The 14,415-nt window shown below is 37.3% G+C and overlaps 1 protein-coding gene across 1 annotated transcript; it reads right to left on the reverse strand.

The window, feature by feature from the left end:
- Positions 1-3,633: 3,633 nt before the first annotated feature.
- Positions 3,634-12,422, reverse strand: LOC128739802 (probable cytochrome P450 313a2). Its single transcript, XM_053835305.1, has 5 exons — positions 12,074-12,422; positions 11,765-12,017; positions 11,579-11,705; positions 4,281-4,469; positions 3,634-4,218 (listed from the first exon to the last, which is right to left on the reverse strand). Exons 1-5 carry the CDS (start codon positions 12,420-12,422, stop codon positions 3,634-3,636), a joined length of 1,503 nt encoding a protein of 500 aa, XP_053691280.1.
- Between the last annotated feature and the right edge of the window lie 1,993 nt (positions 12,423-14,415).

Here is a 14,415-nt window from a genome sequence, read left to right on the forward strand (position 1 = left end):
TCTTTATCTTTATCTTTATCTTTATCTTTATCTTTATCTTTATCTTTATCTTTATCTTTATCTTTATCTTTATCTTTATCTTTATCTTTATCTTTATCTTTATCTTTATCTTTATCTTTATCTTTATCTTTATCTTTATCTTTATCTTTATCTTTATCTTTATCTTTATCTTTATCTTTATCTTTATCTTTATCTTTATCTTTATCTTTATCTTTATCTTTATCTTTATCTTTATCTTTATCTTTATCTTTATCTTTATCTTTATCTTTATCTTTATCTTTATCTTTATCTTTATCTTTATCTTTATCTTTATCTTTATCTGTCCCCATAATGAGGGGAGGCTTCCATACAAATGAAATACAAATTTCCTCATAACCCGAGAACTAATCAAGCAAATGGAAGCAAATTGGGCATGTGAGGGATTTTGGAGTCTTGAATTTATTTTATGATGGTTAGAGACCTCTCACCCCTGTGTTAGGGGGATAAGGACTCTCATACAAATAAAACAAAATTTTTTACGTAACTCAAAAACTAATCGAACTCGAGAAATTCAAGTCCATAAGTTCAAGTCCTCTATAAAAGTTCAGTTGTGTCCGAACGAGCGACAGCGAGTAAGGAGAGGATCACCCCTGCGCAATGGTGTTTTCCACGAAAAAGTTTTCCATGAAATGGTACATTCCGCTTAAGATTTTTCGCGAAATGGTATTCGGCGAAATGTTGTACAACCATGGCGAATATTGCTATCCGCTTTCTGGCTAAGCAATGAAGGGAGTTGTTTCTTACTTTACTGTGAGGAAAAAATGCAAATTTGTATATTAAACTACCCATCCCAGGTAACCAATAAGTATGAACATAAGCAGCAAATCAGCATAACTGGCATTTTATACTGCACGTTGTTGTATATTAGCTTTTTGACTAAAGGTGTTGTAAATTGGCATCCAAAATTCTATTCAAATTCTTCGTGTCGGTAATTAGCTGTAAATTAGTATTGTCTGCACTATAAGAAGGTTAGCAGTAAAGTAGCTGTATACTTTGCCGAAATAGCATTTAAGTAGCATTTAAGGCGACTTACTAATAGCTCAAACAATAATAAATAGTTCAAAAAACGTAAACACGTAAATTTTTTTTGAAAAAAACATGTTTCGATATAAGACAACTTCCATATAAGACAACTCTTTAAAATTAGAATTTTTTTTATATCGAGGTATCTCTGTAGTTGCCTTTTGGACAGCATAGTCTAGGCGAGCAGTCCAGTTCAGTTCATGATCCCAGAAAACACCCAGATATTTAACTTCATTGCTGAGGAGTAGTCTGACGCTACTCAGTGTAGGGAGATTCAGAGTATGTCTCCTCCGCTTAGTAAATGGTATCACGACTGTTTTGGTGGGATTTGTATTAAACCTGTATCGTAAACACCACGAAATACTGGTATTTAGAGCTCATTGCATACGAGATACGACTAGACAGCACTGCGTCAAATTGAGCTCTGATAATAAGTACTACGTCGTCGGTTTACGCAATGAACTCATAAACATGCTGTGATAGCTTGTGCAGGGGTGCGTCGACTACCAGTGACCATTGGCGTAGCTAGGAAATTTCCCTGGAGGGGGCCTAGGGGGTGCCTTCCAAAAAATTTTCATATGATCTTGTTACTCCGGCTGTCACCGATAGTACAAAGTTTTGTAGAGAAATACCAGGCGGGTTTCATGAAGGCCAGCGCAATTACGGACCACATGTTTACCATCCGACAGATCTTGCAGAAATGTCGGGAGTAGAACGTGTCCACGTATCACATCTTTATTGATTTCAAAGCAACAGACGATACAGTCGATCGAGACTAGCTATGGCAGATAATGCACGAACACGGTTTTCCTCTACTGATCAGAGCTACACTGGTTTGAGTGATATGTTACGTGTGCATCTCGGGGACACTTTCGAGGTTCTTTGAGACGCGGCGAAAGTTGAGACACGGTTGAGACATCGCTCTTGAGGGGGTGATCCGACGAAAGCGGAGTCAAGGAAAATTGCGCTAAACATAAATGCATCGAAGGCCAAATACATAAAAGAAACAAACTCAGGAAACAAACGCGTGCCTACCGCGGACGGTAACTGTTGACGGCGACGAACTTGCAGTAGCAGATGAGTTTGTGTATTTGGGAACGCTGGAGACCCTGGACATCAACACTAGGGGAAGGGGATCCAGCGGCGCATTTAAGCTGGAAATCGGGCCTACTTTGCCCTTCGCAAAACGCTACGATCCAGAAGCATACGCCACTACGCCGATATTTGGCGGAGTACAAACTTAAAGCGGAGAGTGGTGGAGACGTATGAATCACGAGCTACAAGCACTGTTTGGAGAGATTGCCATCGTCATCTACGAAAGTCAATATGCTATTGTGCGACGAAAACAGTTCTCTTCAACAACTCCACCAGCATCAGGAACAGGGAGGCTCCACGTACAAGATGGCTCGACCAGGTCGAAAGTGATTTGCGACTTCTGAGACCGCGAAATTGGCGACGAGTGGCTCAAGATGGTGTAGAATGGAGAAGACTGCTTGAAACAGCATGAACCGGGGCGGCTACTAGGCTACTGACGACTACAACTACTTGTTTGCGATGCCTAGTGAAAAAGAAAATATCTACGCAGCGGGAACATATGCACTGATTTTTTACCAGTTTTTAAATTCCAATGGGGAAAATTTCTGGAGGGAGCCTGTAGAATTCTGGAGGGGGCCTGGTACTCCAGGCACCCCCTCTAGCTACGCCAATGCCAGTGACCAAAGCAAGGGGAGAGATATTCTTCTTGAGGACATCCTTGGATCGCTGAGATCGTGATCGACAAAGCTAACTGGGCGGCTTTAGGTCGTCAACGTTTTGTATAATGTGATACAGTTTGAAGTCATCAGCATAAGATAATTCCTGACACTTGAGTGGTAAATGAATATCATTGAGGTATAGCAGAAATAAGAAAGGACCTAGATGGCTTCGTCGTGGAACTCCAGATGTTGCTGCAAAAAATGTCGATTGCGAGTCGGCAATTTTTACTGCCATCTTGCGGTCATCCAGGTAGGAGTGTAACCAATTCAGTAAGGAACCAGAGAATCCAAGACATTCAAGTTTGGCAATTGTAATTTTATGCTTTAGTTTTGGGCAGCGAAAGTAAATATAAAACGACAGACAAAAGACTAATTTAACTTTGTGATCAAAATACAATTTATACTGAATGAATGTTTTAATAAAATACTACACCATAATATGATTTAGACGACAATTTATTTATTATATGGGGTTATAAATACTATTAAGAAAAATGGTTAATGTAACATGATAATTTATAACTCATAACAAACGTTCCTAGGTGAATTCCATTGCGATCGTATAAGCTATATAATGTGCATTATAATAAACTATATACATATGTATAATATGTATGTTAACAGAACAACTCAACTATGGAGTTGTATACAATGGCAATAAATAACTAGCTCACTTATTAGAAGTGATGCAAATTGATCTTTTGATCCTACAGCTTTGAGCCGTAATAAAGAGATGCAGAACGCATGCAATGAAAGGTATATAGTTAATTATTCAGTTAGAAGTTTGAATTTCCGCTTATGATTCATGAAAGTCGCATTATATTCTACGTTCCAAACAAAACTCCGGCTCACCAGCAAGCTTGAGCAGAGAATCAAACTCGAACCGAATGTCCTCAAGTGTCCAGTTTGTTTTAAATCGGAAATTCCGTAGCAGATGCACCAGCATAACCTTTATGCTCATCATCGCGTACCGGCTGCCGATGCAATTACGAGGTCCTCCGCTGAACGGAAGAAATGCAAACGGATGTCGTCCTTCGCTACGTTCCGGGGAGAAATTTTCCGGATCAAACTTATCAGCATTTGGACCCCAAACATCCTTTCTTCGATGAATCTGATATATGCTTACGCACAGCATAGTACCTTTGGGTATAGTTGTACCGTCCAATTCTATGTCCTGCATAGACTCTCGAAAGAGATGCGGTCCTATTGGGAAATGTCGAAGACACTCTTTGATAAACATTTCGGTGTACTGCAGCTGCCGCAGAGTTTCTGGGTTAAGTGTTAATTCCGTCTCCGTTGGGAATACGCTCATAATTTCATTGTACACTTTCTGCTGTAGCTCCGGATATATGGCTAACATCAGACAAATGTAGCCCATCTGGGTCCCGGAAGTATCACTTCCCTGTGAAAATATATATGGTTTTCAGGTCGTGTGAGAATTCCAAGTATCGAGATTATACCTACAGCCACGATCATTGTGTACACGTTGTGCAGAATCTCAATGCGTTCGAATTTTTTACCATTCTTTTGGTCAATCAGCTGATCGATGAAGATTTGTGGCTTACGAAAGCAATCGCTTTCCGGAGCGTTGTTTGCGGGAACTGTTCCCGGAGTGGTTTCTTTGGCGTTACGTTCGATGGCACCTTGAAGAATCTGATAGAAAAATTGGTTGAAAATTCAGTTTAAGGACGTTCTCAAGCATTTTTATCAAAGGTAATAGTGTAATTATACTGGTATGAACAGTAAGTGGTAAGTATCGTACGGTAAAAGTATAGTTTAGCTATTAAGTGCACACGTAACAGAAGCCAAAGCATTATATTTACAAAATTATTCTATATACATTTCGAGGAGTATATTTGAGTTACTTTCGTAAATGTATGAAAAATAAATATTTAAAGATCGGAAAGCAATCGATTTTTTTTTAGCAAACACAAAGTAATTGCTGACGACAAGTTGGTAAGTATGTGAATTGTTGGATTTCCCAGTACCTATTCACTTTTAAATATACGTTACTAGAAGATAAATATGCAGTAGCGCCGTTTATGGCGACTTAACTGTACAGAAGCACACGTGGAGATTTCGAACAAAAGTTAAAATTTAAAGTAGGTGTAATCTGTGCAACAATGTTGACATTAAAATAAATTGTCGGATTCGTTACTGAAAGTAACATTGTTTTTCATGATACTCATTTGAATTCCGAAGCTCGGCTCTGTTAATAAATCCGATCAAGTCTTACAATATGAATTTTATTTTGAATATTTTGTTCTAGCGAAAGAAAAACAGATAATTTACTTATTTGTGCAACTTTTTGTAACAATAGAAATTATTTTTTTATATGGATTCGCACGTGCTTCTGTTTTGCCATTATAAAAGACAAATATGTTAAATACTTGTGGTGTGGTATCTCAATTCTTTGAAATTGAACAAATTATATGTTTACAGTGCAGTACGTTCATTAATCAGCACATTATTATTCAACATTGAAAGTTGCTTGATGCTTGATATATAAAAAATAATCACAGCTGACTCTCCCGATTGGAAATTTTAAACCTGTTTGTCACAAAGTGTTCCATGAGTAAGATAAGTAAAAAACGCAAGTTGGAAGTATTTTTTTTTTGTAAACAGTCATTTTGCTGGCATGGAATATCAAGTCAAAATTGCAGTTTAAGTGCTCGTATTTATTACTTGCTAAGAAGGAATTTATAATCTCAAACACAGGAAACTATGACTGAAGTTTTTGAAGCGTCTTAGTAGAATACGAAACCTAAAAATAAAAAATAAGAAAACTTATCCCATTTAATTCTACTATATGTATTTTATTCACAACAGATACGTATTTCGCCTACGACTTGCAGGCTTCCTCAGTGTCTCAGTTCGAAAACAGACACTGAGGAAGCCTGCAAGTCGTAGGCGAAATACATATCTGTCGTGAATAAAATACACATAGTAGAATTAAATTGGATAAGTTTTCTTATTTTTCATTTTTAGGTACAGGAAACTATATTGTTTGGATTTTCGTATTTAGAATTTTATACCAGTTGATAGAATAATATTTACTGAATATCGGCGTGTATTTTGATCTTAGTGAAACGCAACTGAATTTGAGTTATAGTCGCGAGAAATGATGAAGTCGCTGCGACTAAATTAAGCCCATTTTCTATAGTGGTGTCTGTGTTTTTTTAAATCCAACCGGCCGAAATAGCCAGCATAGGGATTAAATGCTTTTCAAAAACAGATCAAAAGAGAGACCGATGGATAACGTTTCGGTATTGCCTATATACCGGTTCTTCGAAGATAACTAGTTTTGCAGTGACAACAGCTTGCTGCTGGCGCTAGTGTATCATTGAATCGTGTATATACATTAGCACCAGAAGCAAGTGGTTGTCACTCAAATACTAGCTATGTCAACACGATAGAATAATTTCACACACATTGGTAGTAGTGTAAATAGAGCACCATATGCTGAAATTGAAAACAAAATGCTGCAAGTGCTAGTGAATGAAAATTGCTCTATATCTTCATATCAGAAGGGAATTTTTGTGTTCTTCCGTGATAAAAAGAAGTAGAATTGTTCTGTGATACCATATCACATCAGTTTAGTTGCTAGTATAAGTAAACGTGATCATAAAAAAAAGCAAAGTCATGGGCTTAAACCGTCATTAGACATTACCCTTCTTTATCGACAGACTTCGCAGCCGGCTGTTTTAGAGTACAGGAAAATTACGAGGCCAGTGTAACGATCCTACTGACTCTATCAAGCAAGCACCGTCTAACCGAGATTCGAACATGCGACGACTGGCTTGTTAGACCAGCATCGTACCTCGAAGCTAAGTAGGCGGTGCAAACGTGATCATAATTGTGTGTTTTCCAAACCATCATCAAGAGCGGATACGCGTAAGCGGTTGCTGCTGGTTTTTTCAGCTTGATTACGTGAAATGGGGAAATTAAGGCTGAGGCAGCGCGAACGAGAAAGATAGCATTTGGAGAATCTTGATTATTTCTTAAATAACGCTACAGAATAGTTTTTCGAATACACCATTGTGTGTAAAACCTGTATCTGATATGATATGTCATTACAGTTGAGTATTCAAAACCATCTAATAAAAGCGCACTCTCATTGAAAGTTTTGCTTCGTCTTTTTTTCTCTCTCTAGTGCGCTGGCTTGGCCTTAAAGCAGACAAAAGTGATTGAGAATTGTAAAATACAGATTAGTAAACAGATTAAAATAGATTAAAATAGAACTTTGAAAATTAGATTCGAAAATATATACATAATAGTATGTAGCAATAGAATATGACTGCCAGTAAAAGTCAACTGACAAACGGCAAATGTAAAATGAGTTCGAAAACTAAAGAACAGGAACTAGAAAAAAGCAGCAGGAGGAAGCGAAAAATACAAAACAAAAATATGAAACAAAAAACATGAAACCAGACATAGAAAATAGAAAATAGAAAATAGAAAATAGAAAATAGAAAATAGAAAATAGAAAATAGAAAATAGAAAATAGAAAATAGAAAATAGAAAATAGAAAATAGAAAATAGAAAATAGAAAATAGAAAATAGAAAATAGAAAATAGAAAATAGAAAATAGAAAATAGAAAATAGAAAATAGAAAATAGAAAATAGAAAATAGAAAATAGAAAATAGAAAATAGAAAATAGAAAATAGAAAATAGAAAATAAAAAATAGAAAATCGAAAATAGAAAATAGAAAATAGAAAATGGAAAATAGAAAATAGAAAATAGAAAATAGAAAATAGAAAATAGAATTTATTATATACGTTAGGCCATTGCAAATCATTTCAAAAGTTTTTGAGTTTACGCTTCTAGCATGAAATAGAAATGGAAATTCAAACAGCGGAATTTCCGAAAATCGGCCAAAAAAATTTTCTATCGTTTTTGTCTGTTTTTCGTAGATTTTTGCATGGAAATTAACAAAGTATATATTAAAAGCAAGAATAGATTTGGTTTTCACGTTTAAACTTAAAATAAAAATGCCTTAATTCCATATTTTTTTGCTCGATTAAAAAATTCTCTTTGTTTTTCTTTTGCCCCCCCCCCCCCTTCAGTGGCCCAACACCGGAGGGACAAAAACTTTTTTAAATATTTGTAATGGCCTTATTATTTTCCATGCAAAAATCTACAAAAAGAGACAAAAACGGAAGAAAATTTTTTTGGTCAATTTTCGGAAATTTCACTGTTTGAATTTTCATTTCTATTTTGTGTCAACTCGTACACTCATTTCTCGAGTTTTTCAGGCTGTAGAGCCCACAGACAATTGATTTCATAAAAAAAATTTAACTCGTATCCTAAAAATTATTTTTTAATCAAGCCAATTTCCAAGGGGGGTAACAAAAATTTTGAAAATAATTTGCAATGGCCTTATTATTTTTATAAAATCAATTGCCTGAAACAGCCTGAAAAAACACGAAACAGAAATGGAAATTCATGCATTGGAATTTCTGAGAATCGGCAAAATAATTTTCTTTCATTTTTGACTTTTTTTTTCGTAGGTTTTTGCATGGAAAATAATAACTTGTATATAAACAGAAAGAATAGGTTTGGGTTTCACGTTTAAACTTTAAGTAGAAACGCTTAAAACACTTTTTCGCTCGATTAAAAAAATCTCTTTGTTTTTTTCGCTCCCCCTTCAGTAGCTCAACACCGGAAGGACAAAAACTTTATAAAATATTTGTATTAGGCCATTAAAAAGACAAAATCAGAAATAGGAAACAACTCAACAAACAATACAAAATGGCGGATGGGTAACATATAGTAAAGAGTCATTAACAACAGTAAAAGATTATTTAATTAAAAATTACTTGTGCTGTCATGGACAATTCATGACTTTTTTTTCAGAAAAAGAAATCTATATATATAAAAGTGAACGTAAGTTAATGCATTTGAATGTTTGTATTCACATTAGGGTTATTTGTATGTTTGTATTTATATTAGGGTCCACACCGTCCGTTTGGTGGTGGAATACGAACGCTATGAACACAACCAGCAGTTCACTCCGTCATACCTCCGATTGTACAGCAGAACGAATGCGTTCCGACCTGTTTTTACGTTTTCGTTTCGATCAAGTTTCTTTTACTGTTTGGAGCAGCGAATGACTTTAAAACAGTCAATTGGCTAGCAGTCACCACACTAACGAAAAGTAACCGCACTAACAAATGACTCAATACCATAAAAAACAATCACTACATGTGCATGGAAGAAGTCGGTCGGACGCCGTGCAACACTAACGAACATTTTGCTTGCGTCGGACCGACTCCGGGCGACAAACTTTTGCTGTGGATAGTGGCGGCAGTGGCGCAAGCGATTGATTGGCTGGATTCAAAAGTCAGTCATCTAATCGTCTTCAAAGCGTAAGTTTAATGCAGAAAGCGTACGCATTCACGCACTCACAGTCAACTTGCGATCCTTTTTCAAGCTGTTGTCACGGGTTGCTTTCAAAAATATTTATTTTAGGTTTACAACCGACGCTTCGAAAAATATTCGTTCATCTTCAGGGCACTAAATAAACGAAAAAGAAATATTTGTGTACGTTTTGTCCTGAACATGAAGGGGTATTTTTTGTAAACCAACAATAAATATTTTTGAACGCAACCCGTGACCAAAAGCCAATCCAAACTTGAAGCAAAAACAAGCGGTCGTTTTTCTCTATCATGCATGTTTGTATGTATGTATGTTCCACCATAACTCCAGAACGCTTTGATCGTTGTCCATCAAACTTGACACATATATTCTTTAACGTAAGGCTAATAGCACTGGAGGGTTGACAAAATGGGGGTAGTTCGTAATAAGCGGGGGAATTCCAATATACAAAATAGGTTGCGTTTCTCTTGCATTTAGACACCTCTCTGGCACTCTGACAAATCGCGATGAATGACGGTCGTAAGTTTTATGTTGTACTTTGTACATGTGCTATCACTCTACCATCACAGCCATACTAACATCATTGTATGACATCGTACATCAACATCACACGCATACATTCTTTCAGATGGGTACGATCACTAACACTTATAAGCAGTAGCAGTGGGATAAGGGATGGCGTTAGTAGTGTCATCCTTTGCTGTGTATATGAGAACCTCCTTCTATGCCCAGTCTTGAGTTCTGGAGTCTTCGATTTAAACCAATTGCAGTTGCGCAAGTGGCTTCGCGACAAGAAGGGGGAGTAGGTAAAATAAAAAAGGTTTTTTTCTCTCCGTTGTAGGGATTTTCTGAGAGCAAACGGATGCATAATCGCCTACGTGACGGAACGGTGTGCTAATTGGGAGAGAGCCAACCATTGGCTTAGCTAGGAAATTTCCCTGGAGGGGGCCTAGGGGGTGCATTCCAAAAAATTTTTGTTTATGATCTTGTTAGTCTGGCAGTCACCGATAGGACAAGGTTTTGTAGGGAAATGCCAGGCGGGCTTGATGAGGGTCCGCGCAATTACCATAAATGTCGGGAGTACAATCTGTCCGCGCACGAACACGGTTTTCCGAATAAACTGACGCAACTGAGCAGTGATACATTGGAGAGAGTGTTGTGTTTCGTGTGCATCTCGGGGATACTTTCGAGTTACTTTGAGACGCGGCGAAAGTTGGGGCAAGGTGACGTCTTATTTTGCATGCTATTCAACATCGCACTTGAAGGGGTTATCCGACGAAATCGGAATCTAGGACGAATGTTCTTAACATAAATGCGGCCAAGACTAAATACTCAAAGGAAACAAACGCGTGCCTCTCGCGGACGGTAACTGTTGATGGCGACGAACTAGAAGTGGCAGATGGGTTCATGTATTTGGGATTGCTGGTGCACGCAGACAACAACACTAGTAAGGGGATCTAGTTGCGCATTTAAGCGGGAAATTAGGCTTCCTTTGCCCTTCGCAAAACGCTAGACATACGCTATGTTCGGGCGGAAGGTACTGGGGACGATATTTGGCAAAGTACAAACTGAAAGCGGAGAGTAACGGAGACGTATGAATCATGAGCTTCAAGCACTGTTTGGAAGATTGCCATCGTCATCTGGCGAAAGTCAGTAAGCTACAGTGCGACGAAAACAGTTCTCTTTAACAACTGCACCAGCATCAGGAACAGGGAGGCTCAACGTGCAAGATGGCTTGACCAGGTCGAAAGCGATTTGCGACTTCTGTGACTGGGAGATTTGCGACGAGTGGCCCAAGATGTAGTTGAATGGAGGCGAATGCTTGAAACAGCATGAGCCGGGGTGGCTACTAAGCTACTGACGACGACGACAACTACGCTTTTGCGATTCCTAGTGAAAAAGAAAATATCTACACAGCGGGAACATATACACTGAGTTTTTTCCCGGTTTCCAATTTCAACGAGGAAAATTTCGGGAGGGGGCCTGGTACCCCAGGCACCCCCTCTAGCTACGCCAATGGAGCCAACAGGCGGAAAGGGGGGAGGGGCGGTATGACAAGGAATGTGAGCAAGAAAACGGGTGGCCATTGACAAGGGGGAGGTTCAAAAACGTAAAAATGGTTTTGCCTCACTTTATAGGGATTATCGAACTGAAGACAGATTTACAAGTGGCTAGTGTACAACCGGAGAGGAGAGCTGATAAAGGAAGTAGACACATTCAAATGAAGAGAAAGGGTTTTGTTTCTTGCGTTCCGAGAATTTTTGTTGCAATAACAGATGTACAAGTGACTTAGAAACAAAGGGGCCGCGAGTTAGCTCGGGTAATTAGCTAGTGACTAATAATTTTGAGCGAAACTTTAAAAATGGTTGAGTATCAACTTACCGCATTTGCAATTGAGTAGGCTTCCTCTCTCAACTTGGTTTCCTCTCGGTAATTTTTTGAAAATCTGTACACCAAATCCGAATGATAGTGCAATTTAAGAATCCGCTGAGATGATAAATGAAATATTCTTCCGAAGTAATCATTGATGTGTTAGTTATATTGTAAATGTTTTGTCTACTTTCTTACCTTTGGATCATATTCATAATCGCTGCCCATTCAGGGTTCTTTTCCATATCCACCCCGAAGGTAGTTCCACATACCATTTCCAAAGTGCATTGAAGAAAACATGGAATGATTTTTATTGATTTGCCGTCAGCTGCAGTGAACAGTTTTCTTACTAAACTCCGGGAACACCTATCAAATATTGGAATAAATTCGTTTAAAATCTTCACGTTGAAGGTTGGATTCAAAGCTTTCCGTTGTCCTTTCCAAATACAATCTAAAATAAAATACATTTTAGAGGTGGTGGCTTTCACCGTTTGGTGGTAATCTCACGTCTTGATGAAAATAAACCGTAATCTAGTTTGAAGAACTTATACATATATGACTTTTCCTGGCATTCTGGGTGGCTCAAAATCTTCTGTGCCATATCTGGATCATTTGTTGCAACAATCGGTAGAACCGCGAGCCACACCAAAAACAGTCTGGCCGGCTTCCTAGTGGCCTCGACAAAGTTGATAAACTGTTGTTCTTTACTTTTTCCGAGAAACATTAGACCATTACCGATGATCGGATAACATGGTAAAACTGATGGCAAAAGGTTCGTAAAGGAGAGCTGCTGCCTGTACTTCACATATTTTACCACTGCTAACATTAGCACGATTGTTAACAACACAGAAATCATTATCAACTAGCAGCAGTAGTAACGTGGATCGAATTTGCGCGGATTATCCGAATCTGCTTCTCAAACTGATCGACTGAATATGTGCTCTCAGCGACTTTTATTGTGTTCCATCCTAATCATAGTGATCACTTAGGCAAGGGCGTGTTAGTACCACTTTGCAGGAAGGAACTTAAGCTGGTTTCATAACTGAAATGTACAGTAGATTGATGGTACAAATTACGATTATAGTAATAATTCGGTAATTCTTATGTGAAAGATATTTTTTCTTATAGTCACTGAACATACAATTGCCTATTTGTGAGACGAGTTCTAATACCTCTGTACCAGCTAGCGCCCATTGCTTGCGCAGGGTGTAATTAAGGAAGCCTATGGTGTTGCATTAACTGCCACAGTTCTGTCACCAGCTTAAGCCTGGTAGGCGGTTCCAGCTTGGGACACTGGGTTTCTTAGAATCATTTCGCCAGTGACTGGAAAATGCATTACACGTTTGTGGTACGCTGATTGTGAAAATTAATAAGTTCTTAGAAAAAAAAACTCCTAAGCCAAAAAATCCTCTTACTGGCTTTTTAATTTAAACTGTTAAACTTTAGTTTAACTCTAATTCTGGATCATCGTAATAAATAAATAAATAAATAAATAAATTAAGTATAACTGTGTTGTAAAGTTATATAATAAGTTATTAACTGTGCCAAAAACATGGCATATGTTTTGTTTGATTAATTGATTTGATTAATAAACAAAAGTTGATAACAGTAAATAACAACTTTACTTTACTAACTTTTCTATTGAAACTAAATTAAAAAATTACGTAAAAGCTCTTAGCTAGGAGCGATACTTTGCATCCCACTTATTCTGCACACGCGCATTCACCGATTTGTAGCAGCACGTATAAGCTAATAAGTAGTTTCCACTCCAGGCTCTTGGATAATCGGAACACGTCGTTATACCAGAGGTTAAATGCTATACATCGATTAGAATAGAGAACAGAAATGAGTAACCATAGAAGTATTCCATTGTTTATTTATGTGCATTTTAAAATATATTTACGTATTTTGCTAGCGATACACGCACTCTGGCTAGCACAATCGAGTTTATGGACTATTTTCAAAAACTGGGATCTCGCTTCAAAACTACTATTACATACAGCATTTTAGGAGGATCGACCAATCGTGTAGATTCACGTGTCAGTAATGGGATTGTAATACCATATAACTATTCTGCACACGAGAAAACGGTTACAAAATTGACCTTACGGATTCATCACGTAATAAGTATTTTACACAACGATCCAAATACGGGCTCCGAATTAGAACGGCAACTGTAGTAAGTTGATAAAATAAATATATACTATCCTACGCCACTCTTTCATACATCTCACGTTAATGAACATAATGAAGTACTCTAATTTGGTTTAGTTCAACAATTCTCTAAATAATTGTTTTATACATTAATAATGTTGAATAAATATTTACGTCAAAAGTTAAAATTAGAAAAGTTTGATTAATAAGTACAGGTCTATTCCAATCGCATCATCAATAGCACTTGAATTAGAACGACTATTAGCAGATCTCCAATACATAAGACACAATTCTGCACTGGTTACAACAGTTAAAATGGAAACTAACGCTAGACTTGTAATTTTCAGAGCGGCTGGCTAGACCTTTATACTTCTTTTACCGATAGTTGAATGTTTTTCTTCGATTAAATTACCACTCACAATTTTGTTTTTACTAGTCAAACGCAAAATTTCCTAATACACAAGATTTATTAATTCAATTAAACACTGTATAGAAGAATATAACGCATTCACAGTCAACGGATTATTGCTACTGAACGTTGAAGACAGTTTTACTTTGATCGATTTCGATATTTTTATAGCAATTGGCTGCTATTGTTATCGGTTATCGGCTATCAACTACTTGGATCGACTGTCAGCTCCCGCATTCTTATGATGAAGCCATGATGAGATCGATTATTCATATATTATTGCGAG

This window comes from Sabethes cyaneus, chromosome 3, assembly GCF_943734655.1.
Source record: "Sabethes cyaneus chromosome 3, idSabCyanKW18_F2, whole genome shotgun sequence".
NCBI lineage: Eukaryota > Metazoa > Arthropoda > Insecta > Diptera > Culicidae > Sabethes > Sabethes cyaneus.

Coding starts and splice junctions, on each gene's coding strand:
- LOC128739802 (XM_053835305.1), bottom strand. CDS start 12,422: ATGATTTCTGTGTTGTTAACAATCGTGCTAATGTTAGCAGTGGTAAAA. Junction 4,470..11,578: donor CCTACTCAATTGCAAATGCG/GTAAGTTGATAC, acceptor TTTTTCTATCAG/ATTCTTCAAGGTGCCATCGA. Junction 4,219..4,280: donor TGTACACAATGATCGTGGCT/GTAGGTATAATC, acceptor ATATTTTCACAG/GGAAGTGATACTTCCGGGAC.